A 14,293-nucleotide genomic window follows, 5' to 3' on the forward strand; every position below is an offset into this window, starting at 1 on the left:
GCACACTTTTCAACTTTATATATTATTCTGTATATTGATTCAATTATTTGTGTTAGTCCACATTGGACTCTTCCCTGGCTTTTCACCGGGTTTACTCTGTATCTGTGCTGCTCATTCAATCTACACTGTATCTAATACTATGATTCCTATGTACCCATGTAGCCAAGCTGAACGTATCCTTTGTATCGTGCGCCCTGATGCCCTAGGGTATGGTGCACCTTATAAATAAATAAAACAAACAAACAAATAAAACAAACTGGGCCTTTGACTCCTAGTGATAATATTCAAATGAAGGCACTGTTTGCCCGCTTTACAATTTCCTCAATCCTGTCCATTTATTTTTGAATTGTTTTTTCATCCTTTGTGTGACTCTTTTAGAATTAGCAGCCGATTCACAACTCCGGCATGTCCCTTCCAAGTCTAAGCCTTACTCCTTGCCGGAATTGGCACCTTCTGTCCTGTGATGATATTTCTACTGCGCTGGAAGCTTGTTGTTCTGTGACTCCTGATTTCAATACCATTGCTCTAGCACTGACTGCGGCTACTTACCTTCTTGCTCCTTTCAAAACACTTAAACCTAAAGCTCGGGTTCCGTAGCCCTGGTCTACTGATCACCTTCATGCACTTCGCCCTGCAGGCAGGCAAGTTATATGCAAATGGCGCACAAATTATGATCCTGCTGCTAAATGAGTCTTGCAACAAATATCCTCTAGGTATATTAATGTTATTTGTGAGGCTTAAGCGTGCCCATGTCTTCTATCACGTGAAAACTTCGATTACCTAGCCCAAAGACCTTTTTTTAAATTGTTTTTTCTCTGTATACGGTTCGACCTGAGCCTTTTTTCTCATTCCAATCTCTCTGTGACTCTCTTTCCTCGTATTTCACTGAGAAGATAATCAAAATTTGAGAAACCATCTGTTCCTCGTGACTCAGTTCTGTGGCCCCTCAGATGGTGGCCATTACCCCTCCTTCGGGTCCTTGCTGGTCTATGTTTACTTCCAATGAAATCACAGTGGCTATGCATACATTAAATCAGCATCCCCTTTAGATCCTATTCCTCCATCTTGAAGGACTGTCTTGCCCTGATTGGTCCTCTGGTCACATATGCTGTTAATACCTTTCTCACTGGTCAGTTCCCAGCTTCTCTCAAACACGCATTGGTTGTTCCACTTTTGGCCTTATTTAGACCCTTTTCTCCTGGCTAATTTTCATCCCATTTTGCTTCTTCAATTTCGTATGAAGCTTCTTGAAGCCTTAGTCTGCCCTCTCCTGAGTTCCTTTCTTGAGGAATCGTTCCTCTTCCACTCTTCACAATCAGGTTTTCCTCCAGAACGCAGCACCAAGGAGGTGCTGGTCTCCATCATTGACAATCTGGCTCGGCTGTAGGAGTCGGGCAGCATCAGTGCTTTAATGGTACTTGACTTATCTGCCATCTATCATACCATTGACAATGCTGTCTTGCTCGACCGCCTCGCTGGTGCCGGCCTTTCTGGTACCGTTCTTTCCTGGCTTTCTTCATTTCACTCTGATGATCGAACACAGTCTCTTTCCCTCCCTCATTTGTGCTCGATGCCCACTGCCTTGCATGTGGAGTCGCTCAGTGTTCCTCCATCTTCCCGGTTTTTTTTAACATGTACATGCAACCTCTTACCAAGCACATCTGCTTTCACAGCTTCCAATGTTACTCTCAGCACATGAAACAAAGATTCTGGTCTGTTTATCTCTCTCTCTCTCTCTCTCTCTCTCTCTCTCTTGTCAAGTGTGAAGAATGAGAGATGATTCTCCCCAGAAACCTGGTCTGGGACCCTCTTCATGTGGCCTGGGAAACGCAGAAGCTTCCTATTCCCGACCCTGGGGGTGGTGTACGGCGGGAGGATCACATGGGGGTGTGGGTGTGAACAGACCAGGAGGACTGGGATATTTAACTTTCCCCGTAATCCCACACTTTTGATGGCTATTTGACAAATTGCAGAAGTGGGAAAATCTAATTTTGTTGGAAAGAGCTACATGTCCCAGAATCCTAGAGGTACAGAGTTGACGAATAGGGTTGAAGAGGCATGCAGAGATAGTGGTCGGACAATTAAGCCTAGTAGCCATTGCAGTAGTCAGGGAATTGAGGCTAATAGCCCACACCTGAAGACAATCATTAAACTGGCATATAAGGCCCCAGCAGTAAAACAGTAGTATAAGGAGCTGGAACGGGAGATGGAAGGCTGGCTGCAGTAATAGAGGAGAAACACGAGGCTGGTTATTTACAAGGAAGTGGGAGCACAGAAGGGACGCCGGGACGTGAAGACAGCAGATTTCTCCTGCAAGTTGTGAGAGAGTCCGGTTCTCCCAAAACCTGAAGTGCAGAGGCGGCGCAGCGGCAGCGTGCAGGAGGCTAAGTTTTCTCCATGTGAGCCTTGTTGCAGTGATTGCAGAGCTGTGAGCGTGCAGGAAACTAAGGCCAGAAGCAGAAGACAAGCCCAGGGTCTCGGGAGAAAAGGAAACTCCCAATTCAAGTGATCGGTCCAGAGACATCCGTGCTGGAGAAGGCCGTGGGTCTCCAGCAAGCCAGAAATAGTAGAAGTGGTTGAGGAAGTCAGAAAAGCAGTGCAACCCGTAAAAGCAGTGTCCCTGCAGCTGGTGAAGGAAGCATGACATCAAATACACTGCGCTAGCCTTGCTGGTAACTGTAGCCAGCTCCTAAGTGACTCGCATATTGTTCAAAGCGAGTGAAAGCTGTTCGATTGTTCGATATACTTGAAGTCTTATCCACAATGGAATAGTAGCAATCGCGTATATTTTGAAGCACCTGATACTCGCGTGAGATTTGAAGTCTTAAAACTCCATTGCTGAACTCTTTAAACAATATTGCAGACCAACAGAGTGGTCGCATGTCCTCAATTAAGGAAGAGGAACGTTCTCTATACAATATGATACGATATGCTTTCATTAGTTCCAATCCCGATTACCGAATACTGACAATATACAAGTTACAAGTAACAAAGAGTGAAAACTACATCAAGGGAAGGTCGGGTGTGCTCAAATGTGTTTCCCAAAGGAAGTCAGAGTTCATCCTTTAATGTTACACAGAAATACAAATCTTTCTTCAACGTTCAACTTATAAATCTATGAATGACTGAGTCCTATGCAATATACATAAATTACAGTCTTATCATTTTGAAGAAGTAAAGAGTCTCAACTAGTCAAGAGATAAACAAGCATTGCCCAAGCCAAGAGGCACCGCCTTTGTATAGTGAAGTTCGCCTTGCCAAGAGTTAAAGATCCATCTAACTCCACTGTGAAGTTGTCAGCAGTCAAGTGGTCTAAGATACAAGTGTGGCCTTATTATCTGAAGCTGAAAGAGTGACACTAGGGCTTCTGGGTAATTACTTGGGATGATGACTGGCAGAAAAGGTGTAAGCAAAGCTGGGGAAGGGGAAATAAGTGATTGTGAAGAATACTCTGAAGTAAAGTGGCAGAAGACAGGAGAGGCAAAGAGGCTGGAAGAGTGCCTTGCCTACCTGAAGAAGTTGAAGTGTATCCTATGGAAACCTGTCTAGCAATTCAAAGTACTGAGCTGTAGTAGTAACATTTAAACTGTAGGGGTATAAAAAGGGTGTCAGAAGATGTTACATTGAAGTGGCAAGAATGAAACCCAGGTTATATAGTTCATTCTTGCCTGCCATATCTTATAAAGAATTATTCCTGACTGTATCCAAAGTTTCACTATGGATGAGTCGCGATCGTTCAACAATTCGACTTGCTCGATGTCAGCAGAACTCAAGTCCTCTAAGAAGGTTATCGATCAGCCAGAATATTTAGAACACTTGTCCTGTTTAGATCGTATGTAGGGAAGGGAGGACTCCTTCAATGCAGGACTAGATGGTGTAGACCTCGCCTGGGGTGGGTGGTGGTGTTCGCGAGAACAGGATTATTAATTAACGGGTCAGGGGGATTTTGATGGGACTTCTTCAAATTCACACTCAAGAGTATTAGTGCATCAGAGTCTTTTAATCTCTTTTGCCATTATGGCGGACCGTGAGTGTATTACTATTAGGTGCCGAATGGGCCATGATGAGTTGTATTGATTCAGCTATATCCCCGCGTCCTTGTTCTAATGTGCAAAAATTCAGATTTATTGGAGTGGTCCACCCCTCTGCAGAATTTCTCTGTTCCACTATCAGATTTAAAGTATCACTGCTTAGTGGCAAAGGGGTTTTGTTAGTCTTTGCCTTTTCGCCTACATCAATTGGGGCATCAAGGGGTTCATACACTAGATGTTGAGGGTCTCTTGGTTGTAATGTGCTCAGTGCACTTTTGCATCAGATTATTTTTGCATATTTTTTAGTGACTGCAGAGCTCGCTGATTGGGAGCTGCTTTTTGGAAGCGTAGGTTTGAGGTTTTTGTTTGAGGTTTTTGATTGGATTGGTTGTTTGATATTCTTACTCTTTTTCTCTGTTAGGGATTTAGAGAGGTTTTTCTTGGTTTTCGCAAACATATCGCAGTGGGATTTCTCTAATGGTACCTTGTTGCTTTCCTCATTTTGGCATGAAGGTATTGGGACCTGTGTATCAGTCACCTCACGCTGGAGCGCAGTGATAGCGCCATGCTTTTTTCTACTCTTTCTAGAGTTTTTATCAACAGCTTTAATATGCAGGTTCAATGGGCTCAAGTTCTCATTTGAATTGAGGTAATCTATGCATACAATATCATCTGCATGTGTCGCCTGAAAATCTGCTTCTATAAGTGGATTAAGGTTTGTCTGTGTAGATTCAGTCCTCGATGCTTTAGTTGGTACTATGCATGAATCTTGTGTTTTATTTTTCACTAATTTCTCGAACAGCACAGACTGGTTTTGCAACTTGGTATCTAACATTTTATAAACCTTTGCCAGAGTAAATAAGGCAGGTGGGGAGTCAGTTGTTCAAGGTACAGAGATACCGGGTCTTCTGGTAGTGGGACAGGAGAATGAAAGCAACAGGATAGTGGTCTCATGAGCTGACAGGGAGAACATTACAGGTGACTGGGATAAATCCCTCGTGCTCCACGGTAGTGAGGTTTGAGTAATCGAACAAACTTCGTTCTGATTTGTGTTTTCAGGGGAATCGAGACAGAGGTTTCTCCTTACTTCACGTAAGTGTTCTGTCGCAATGAAGTCTATTGCCTGAGTTGAAGCATCCGAATAGGACGTTCCAAGAACAATTGCTGGCTGCGGGGCATGTATTTGAGGCGTAATTCGGTCACCGCGAAGGGGATTCACTATCGGCGAGGCTTCGTGAATGCAGCCAGTGTGTAACTGAAAGCCTGCCTCGACTAATGAGTCTGCAGGCGTACAAAGGTCAATGTTCTGTGTTACTACGGAGTCAATTTCAACGGGAAGATTTTTGGACGTTGCTATTCCAGAACTGGATGGGTTCATAAGGATAGAAGATACTTTTTCGGGCATGCAGAATTTTCGAATGTCTGTCGTTACTGAGGTAACGCAAATTCTCTGAGCAGAGTTTTAACTAGTTGTTAAGTTAATGGAGTGCGCAGAACGTTTAGGTTTTACGAGTGCGTGGCGGGATGTCTGTACTTAAATTGTAAAATCCAGCCATTAGTGATACTTTTGGGAGTCACTACAGCTAGTCAGAATACTTCAAACACAAGCGAGCAGTAAAACGTTAAGATAACAAAAAAAAACAGTGAATTATGCTCACGCCCGCACCCTGCAAAAAGCCTAACAATACTTGTGATAAGTACGCGTACAAGAATGCGCGTGGCCTCTGGGTTAAATGGAATGCTGGGAAAAGTGGGCAGAGCCAATGTGAATTGCACGATAAAATGAAATAAAAATAAAAATAATGAGCGTTCTATGCAAGTATAAGTATACTGTATATCCCTCAGGGGGAAAGGATGCTCTACGCTGATGACCTTGTACTAATGGACAAAACACTGACTGGACTACAGAGGGGACTAAACACCCTCAGAGAATATATGAACTTCAATGGACTTACAATCAACTCCACAAAAACAAATATCATGGTTTTAGGTCCGGCAAACGGTAGGGCTAAGCCGTGTTTCACATGGTACGCGGGCCGTGAGCGACTGGCTAAGGTCACTCAGGTTACATACCTGGCTGCACTTATTAATAACAGTAGCCCTCCCTTGCTCAGGCAATGTCATCTGGTGAGGGGCACGTGCAATGAATCCATCTCCACAACATTCACCAAGAAGAGATGTTAAAAGCACTCCCCAATCCTAGATCTGAAATGTGAGTCTTCACGTTTACCATCAATGTGATCTGATAGTGAAGGATCGAGCAGCTCCTTACCCCAGTGTCTGTATTCTGCAGCCTGGATCTTTCAGTCCTTCACACAGCTCTGTCACTCCAGAGTCCCCCAGGTCATTCACGGTCAGTTCGAGCTCCGTGAGAGATTGATTTTGTTTGAGAGCAGAGGAGAGAGCTGCACAGCATGAACCAGTGAGATTGCAGCTGTCCAACCTGCGGGAGAAAGAGGGCGATAGGGCAGAGCATGAAAAGGGACATCACAACTGTACAGCATCTACATCTCTCCCATCCATGATAATCCCACTCATTTGAAGCTCAGGGCCTTTTGATACTCAAACGCCTTCCCACCATCACCTTTACACCGCCCGTTCCACCAGAGACAGAAAAACAACATTTCTTTTCAAATTTGGGCAGCATTGATTTTGTTTAAATGCCAGTGGGAAATCAAGTATGAATTGGAAGTTCACATCTGCAGAAACCGTTCTCGTGATTTAAATTATCATTCTTCAAAGGTTTGGCAAAATTAAGTTAAACTGGACTACCTGGTGTTTTACAAACACGTTGGATCTATTAGAAGTCAATAGATTGAGACGATGGTGACAGGTGGTGCACACTAACATGTCCTCACTTTACAGTCTCGGTCCCTTCTAAAGTGTGTCCTAATGTCATGGTACCTGTCCTACACACACCTCTCCGCAGCCCCTGCTTGTATGTTTGTGTGATAACTGGTCTTGTCAGCACATCCCCCACACCTGCTCATGGCAAGAGAATGGAAGGGCAGCACAGAACCCTGAGATGACCCATCACTCAAGGCAAGATCGTTATACTTTGTATTCAGTGACCAGTTACTCTGGGTCTTCACATGGGATTCTTGACTGGTTCATCACAATGGTGATAAGCAGCACCCCCAAACCCCCATCAAACGCGTGAGGGTACAGAGTGGCAAAACAAAAGGGCAGTAAGCAGAGCGGCATGGACCAAGCTTTAAAGTAACCCCCTCAGGGGCACGAAAAGGAAGCAACAACCAGGGTTGGAAACAAGAAGGCGAGGAGACATGACCACTTCAGGCCCCAGAGGGAGACACAACAAGAGCTGAATATAGAGGCCGACAGTGGCCACAAGTGTCGAGGGCAACGGCCAGCCCCTTCCACACTGGAATGATCAGCCAGCTGGCAAGCAGAAAGTGATGCATTAGAGTTCCAGGGTTTAGGGGTGCCAGCTGTGCTTACAGGCAACAAAAAGCAGAAAAGGGGTGAAAGGAACCCGAAAGCCAAGAGATGCCAGCTTCTTCCCATCCAGTAAACTCCTTAGGAACTGAGGCACTCAGATATCCATGGACAACTGGCAATCCTGACCAAGATAAAGGGACGACTAAGACATTGCGCTCACACAAGCAACAGTAACATAAAGGAGCTCAAACCCAAGTCCAGGGGCTACACAGAGTGACGGCACCAGCTCAGAAAAAGCAGACACACAGGCAAGCTAAGGCAGAAGCCCAAACCAGACTCACAATACAGTGACCTCAAAATGGAACCTTAGGGGGTGGCTGGTCTGGGCGGCCTCCAAGGCGGAGGTAGAGATACAGTAATGATAAAAACGAAGCTTGGGGGGCGTTGCTAACGTTTATTTTACTAATTAAAATGGTAAATAAAGTTATTTGAATTTGTGATATTATACAGTTTGTTAAATTATATGTGGCATGGTTTGTTTTAATTGGTTACTATAGGAACCCAATCCAGTGTCTGTGTACAGTTCACAGATGTTGCAAAGAATCACATTTGTTTCGTATTATCTATCTTTGAATTTAACTGTATTAACAACAATTTTATTAACAATTGGAAATGCGTCTTTCAGTTTTACTGCCATATGTTCTGCCCTTACTGCATTTCTACTAAATGCAACTCACACGGTAATGGAATCAATCCACACATTTCATTGTTTAAAAAGCTATGTTGGAATTGGAAATGCGTTTAATTTCTTAGTTATGTTATTCGGTAACAGGGAATCAAGTCAGTAAAAAATCGGAAGGCAGTATAAGTACATTAATGCAGGCAATGGTCGGGAAGAAACCTAGGAATACCAGAAAACGAAGAATCACGAGAGTAGTCAGCTAGCTTTAATCATAAGCAGCGATCGCCAGGCTTGCAGGTCTTTTATGTGGTCGCAGGGGGCGGCACCTGCGGCAGCAACCGGCTGATCCGATCATGTGATACAGTAGGCATGGGGAAGCCATTGTAACAGGGTTCCCGGAGCAGAGCGTTGCCGCAGTTAATTTCCAAGGCAACTGCCAACAACGAAATTTGTATTTGTATTTGTTTTATTTGTATAGCGCAAACCAGGCCCGGAGGCTACCGGGCACGTATCTTAAGTCAGTGGTTACATAACAATATAGCATTACAGAGAGCAAATAAATAGAGCATAAGAATAAACGTAGGGCTAAGATCACGTTGCAGATTGGAGAGCTGATACATCCATATACATGCATATCAAGGTGTCAATTGGGCATCGGAGGAGACTAGCCAAAGTTTGGCTTTGTGTTTGAAGGAATTCAGGGTGGGCAAATTTCTAATAAGGAGAGGCACCGAGTTCCACAGTTTGGCAGCTAGAACTGGGAAGCTAGCGCCACCGGCTGTTTGGAGCTTGTTGTTAATAGCGTTATTTTGTGTAATCTGTAATTTGTCAAGGTTACATTGGTTGGTGCCTTGGTACAGTGTGTTACAATAGTCAAGTTTGGACATGACCAAAGTCCTAGCAAGGGTGGTGCAGTTCTGAGATGAGAGATAAGGGCGACATGCTGTGATCAACTTGCAAGTGTAGGCAGAGGCGGTTGCTACTGCATTCGTTTGTCTGTGAAGGGAAAGAGTGGAGTCAAGGTAAATTCCGAGGGTTTTAGTATCTTTGGAGACTTTTATGGAGTTTCTGTCGATATTGAAGGAGTTGAACATGGGGTTCAGCTTGTTAAGTCTCTGCTGTGTCCCTAGGATGAGGAGCTCTGTCTTGTCGTCGTTAAGACAGAGCTCATGTTGTGCCATCCAGGTTTGGATGACATGGTATATGTCATTCAGGGCTTTCGAGTCTACAGTGTAATCACCCGTGATGGGGATGAGTATCTGGGTGTCATCGGCATAATTAGTGTAGGTGACACCCAGATAATCGAGCACATCAAACAAAGGTTTGGTGAAAACATTGTAGAGGGTAGGGGATACGCACGATCCTTGAGGAACCCCGCAAGGGACTGGTGCTGGGTCAGCAGAGGAGGTAGGGGAGAATACCCTCATATGTCTATTGTCCAAAAATGATTTAACCCAGTTAGTGGCATTATCAGAGAAGTGGGCTGCACTTTTTAGGTGATGACAAAGGATTTGGTGGTTGACCAAGTCAAAGGCAGCTGATAAATCCAATACTAGTAGCAGGGCTAATTTACCTTTGTCTTTGAGATCCTCAATTTGGGATTTAAGGTCTAAAAGGGCTGTCTCGGTGCCGTGCTTAGGTCTAAAGCCGGATTGTCTGGAGCCTAGAAGGTTGTTAGTCTCCAGATAGTTCTGTATATGTAGATACGCTGCTCGGTCTAAGATTTTCAGGAGAAATGGGACCGTAGTGATGGGCCTGTAGTTGGTTGGGACCTCAGGATCCAAGGTTGGGTTTTTTAAAAGAGGGATGACCCAAGCATCCTTCAAGTTGTTAGGGACCACTCCCGATTGAAAGGAAGAGTTGATGAAAGTTGTAATGCAGGGCGCAAGGTCGTGGGCCGATTCCTTAATGACAGGAGCTGGACAGGCGTCACCTTGGCAGTTAGAGAGTTTTAAGTTCCAGATGATTTTTCCAACCTCACGGGTGGTGAGCGGCGTGAAGCTGAAAGGTAATGGAGAGTCTAGTGTGGTACTTATGGGTGGCAGGGTTTTGCTTAGGAGGGGCGTGTGGAGAGTTTTGTTTGTCATTAATTTTACGTTGCAGGGTGGTTATTTTGTTGAGAAGCGCATTTTGGATATTGTTACACCAAGTACTATCTTTGGTGCCTGAGTCAGGCACAGGTGATGGGGATTCTAATTCTTTGAGAATTTTGAAAAGTTCTCTTGTGTTGGATTCTGCTTGCGTTTTGCGTAGATTGTACGTCTCTTTCTTAGCTTGAAGGATGGCTTCCTTATAGTTAAGTGAAGTGATCAGGAGGGAGGCTTTATTAGTCTCGGTGGGATGACTTTTCCGAAGTGCTTCGGCCTTGCGCTTTTCTTTGCGTAATTCGTTAAGCTTCGGGATGAACCACGAGTTCAAGTGGGACTGTTGTTTAGCTTTGCAAATTTTTAGCGGGGCTATGGTCTCAATGGCTTTGAGCAGAGTGCTGTTGAAAGTGTCTACTAAGACGGTTGGGAGCTTGTGTAACGAGGCACAGGTGTTCAGAATGGGGAGGATGAGAGGAAGCAGTTTCTCCTTGGTAATGTCCTTTTTATTTCTAGTGGGTATAGCCGGGGCTAGGGTAGGTGTGGGCTGTGGGTTGGTGGCTGGCAAGAGGAAGGTAATGACGTGATGGTCAGACCAAGCGCAGGCGGAATTGGAGCAGACAGTGGTATTGCAGTTAAAGTCTGCTAACCAGTCTAGCGTTCTGCCCTTGATGTGGGTCGGAGCACGAATGCGCTTCTGGAAACCTAGGTTAGTGAGAGTGGTGGCAACTTCAGTGGCCATGTGGTCCTTGGGATCGGAGAGGCCAAGATTGAGGTCGCCTAATAACAGTACCTGGGAATTAGGCTTTGTGTTGGTAGACAAGGTGGATGTAACATCATCAGTGAATGAGCCAAGTGGTCCTGGAGGTCTGTATATAAGGTGGAGTGTTGCTGTGCTAGTAGGTGAGAGGGATAGCTTCACAGATAGGGATTCGGCGGAGCTGAATTGGGCATCAGTAATGGTTCTCATAGTGATCTTGTCGCTGTGCATGAATGCGACTCCTCCTCCTTTGGACAGGTTGGATTGTCGGTCATTTCTAATAATGGCGTAACCCTTAGGTATAGATAGTACGAGGAGTGGGCCAGAGGCATCATGTAACCAAGTCTCAGTAATGGCTAAGAAGTCAAGGTTTTGAACAGTGATTAGGTCTGCGATGTCAAGGGCATGGGCCGTAAGGGATCTTGCATTGATAAGGGCTCCCTTAAGCGTGGAGGTAGGTGAGGTGGAGGACGATGCGTTCAAGGGCAAGGGTGGGATGGGCTGTGGTGAGGTGGTGTGGTTGCGCTTAGTACACGGCGGTCGGGGTAGTCTCGATCTGAGTCTATTGTTCCTGTATTGTACAGTACAAGGAAGATTAGGTGTAGGTTTGGTGGCAAAGTGTTTGAGCCACAGGGCTGGGTCGTTAAGGTAGGGATTCGTGGGAGGGCCAGAGCAGTGGAGCATGGTGGATCGCACAGTGTGCATGTAGTGTGGCCTGGGGGTGCTGGCGGGGGGTGTGTGTGGCATGAAGGATAAGGATCCTAGTGAGGCTATTTGGGTAAAGTAGAGGCTGGCAAAGGGCAGTGACCACATGTCATGGCCTGATCAGTGAGGTGAGATGCTGCAAGGCAGAAATACAGTTAAGGGGGGCAGTGATTGGTTGACTAAGACACCGTTGGACGCCGTGGGATGGCAGTAGTATCTAGATTTGAAATGTTATTTGTGGGATACAGGTCCGCAAGTCAAAGACGGTCGGGCATAGTGCAATTATAGTGCCATCTAGATACGAGTTATTGCATTTAGGCTAGAAATCAGCGAATCTAAGGCAAATCAAAGGCAGCAAATCAAGGCAGTCTGGATATGAATTGTTGCATTTAGGCTGTAAATCATCAAATCAAAGGCAGATCAAAGGAAGCAAGTCAGAGGCAGTTGGGCACAGTGCTGTTGTAGTAGCATCAGTGGCGATTGAGATGTAATAGTACAACCTGGGTGCAATAGGGCAGAGAGATGCCTAACATATTGATGCTATGATGCAGTGGACAATGGCTAAGTATTGTAGGACATAATAGACAGAGTACATAAGATGGCTGGGTTGAGGTACAGAGCAGGGCACATAGGTGAGCATCAATGAACAGAGCAAGTTGTCGTGAGCGTACCATGTGTGCAGTAATGCCTCATTGGGCCATGATAGGCGCGGCATAGGTAGGAGAAAGTACACAGTATATGCAGCGTAAGAGTCACGTTAAGTGAGGTACAGGTTGGAAAGGGCAAATGGTATGTTCGGAAGTGAGTCACACGGGTAAGCTGGGCAGGGCAAAGGCTACAGAAGGTGTGCCAAGTGTAAAGTGGCACTCACCTTATAGGCGGAAGGTTGTTATTCGCCGTAGTGGCAGAAGAGTTCAGGCAGCACTGCGTCCGATTTGCGGCATGGGCCGTTGGGAGGTCAGAATGGGTGGCCAGAGCATATGCTTAACCGAGTTAAGCGGGTGTAGGCATTTTTGTTGAGTAGGTCAGTCAGGCAGGGGGACGTGGCCCTCGGACCATACGGCTCAGGACAGGCTCAACACAGGAACCGAGCCTTGTTGGCTGAGCCTTTGTGGATGTGCCGGCGTTCGCCTGCCGGCGTCGGATATGCTGGGGAAGTACAAGTGAAGACCAATCCGGTTGCAGGGATGCACCTGGGAGGTGCTTAAGCTCGGGTAGCCATTGGATTTTTTCGGGCATCCATCTTGGAGTGACTAGACATCGTGGTGAATAAAGGAGGCTAGTACTCAGATGGTTTGTAGAAATGGCAAAAAATGGCAATATAGCCCGAAAGAACGGGGTGGCCAAGCGCTGAGTGCCACGTGAAGTGGACAATGGCACACGGGGCCATGAAGCCCGAATATGATCACAGGATCCTGAAACCGTAACCATATCCACCCCAAAGGCAGCAGCGCCCCCCTGGAGGCATGGAACTTCCGCAGAAGTGCTGGGGCATGGATGTTGGAAAGCAGTTCCCCGGTCCTGTCCTCAGGGCCGAACCACTTCCAGTCCATCAAGTAGAATTGATGACCACCTTGTGACTGGTAGTCCATAATAGCAGCCACCTCATAGTCGTCCTCGCCATCCACCAGGACAGGGACAGGACGGACCGGCAGGTGTGTTTCAGGGAGACATGGCTTAAGTAAGGACACATGAAAAACAGGATGCACTCGCCAGCTGGAAGGAAGTGACAAGCACACTGCCACAGGATTGATAAGCAAAGTGATTTTGTAGGGTCCGACATAGCGAGGGATGAGTGATTTTTTACCTGGAATATTGGAGGTTATCGGTGGAGAGCCAGACACGCATCCCCACCTGATATTCTGGAGCCGGCATTCGGTGGGCATCCGCAAAGCGTTTGGCCCTCTCCTGTGCCCAAACAAGGTGCGCACGAATGTCATTATGCAATTTGTCCAAGTCGTGAATGCAGGCTTGAGAAGCCGGGTTATCAGCGGGCAGTGTCAGGTCCAGGGGCAACAAATGAGTGTGTTGTCCATATAGTGCGAAGTGTACCGAGTGCCGAGTGTACTGAATTGTTGTATGCAAAATCAGCGGGTTGTACCACCAACAACCATGTATCCTTAAACTGTAGGCACAACCACCATAGGTACTGCTCTAGAGTTGCATTGGCCCTCTTGGTCTGTCCGTCTGTCTGTGGGTGGTGGAGTACCTATCGTCAATTGAAAATGATGAAGGCAGGGCCTTCCAAAAGCGAGAGGTAAACTGGGTACCCCGGTCCATGACGATGATTGATGGCAACTCAAAGTACTGAAAAACGTGCTTAATGAAAAGGCTAGCCAAGGCTGGTGCCGATGGAAGACCAGCACAGGGAAATAACAAGGCCATTTTGGTGAAGTAGTCCACCACCACCCAGATCGTATTGAAGCCCTAAATTGGTGGCAACTCAATGACTAAATCCAGAGATATCATATGCCAGGGCTTGTGTGGCACTGGGAGAGGTTGCATATTTCCACAGGTTTGTTCTGTGTAGATTTGAATTGTGCACAGACAGAACATGAGGAGAGATGATCAATGACATCACAGGACATAGGAGGCCACCAGGACCAGCGGCGTAACAAATCCAGGGTCTTCT

General features: G+C 46.1%; 1 protein-coding gene across 2 annotated transcripts in view; it reads right to left on the bottom strand.

Moving 5' to 3' along the window:
- Positions 1-14,293, bottom strand: part of LOC138452919 (NACHT, LRR and PYD domains-containing protein 3-like) — a 467,379-nt gene that overhangs the window by 105,208 nt on the left and 347,878 nt on the right. For both annotated transcript variants that reach the window (XM_069605268.1, XM_069605267.1), the window contains exon 9: positions 6,304-6,474. In XM_069605268.1, coding sequence (XP_069461369.1) covers positions 6,304-6,474 — 171 coding nt within the window. The remainder of the gene's footprint in view (positions 1-6,303; positions 6,475-14,293) is intronic.

This window comes from Ambystoma mexicanum, chromosome 4p (assembly GCF_040938575.1).
Source record: "Ambystoma mexicanum isolate Mex_15411 chromosome 4p, UKY_AmexF1_1, whole genome shotgun sequence".
Lineage (NCBI taxonomy): Eukaryota > Metazoa > Chordata > Amphibia > Caudata > Ambystomatidae > Ambystoma > Ambystoma mexicanum.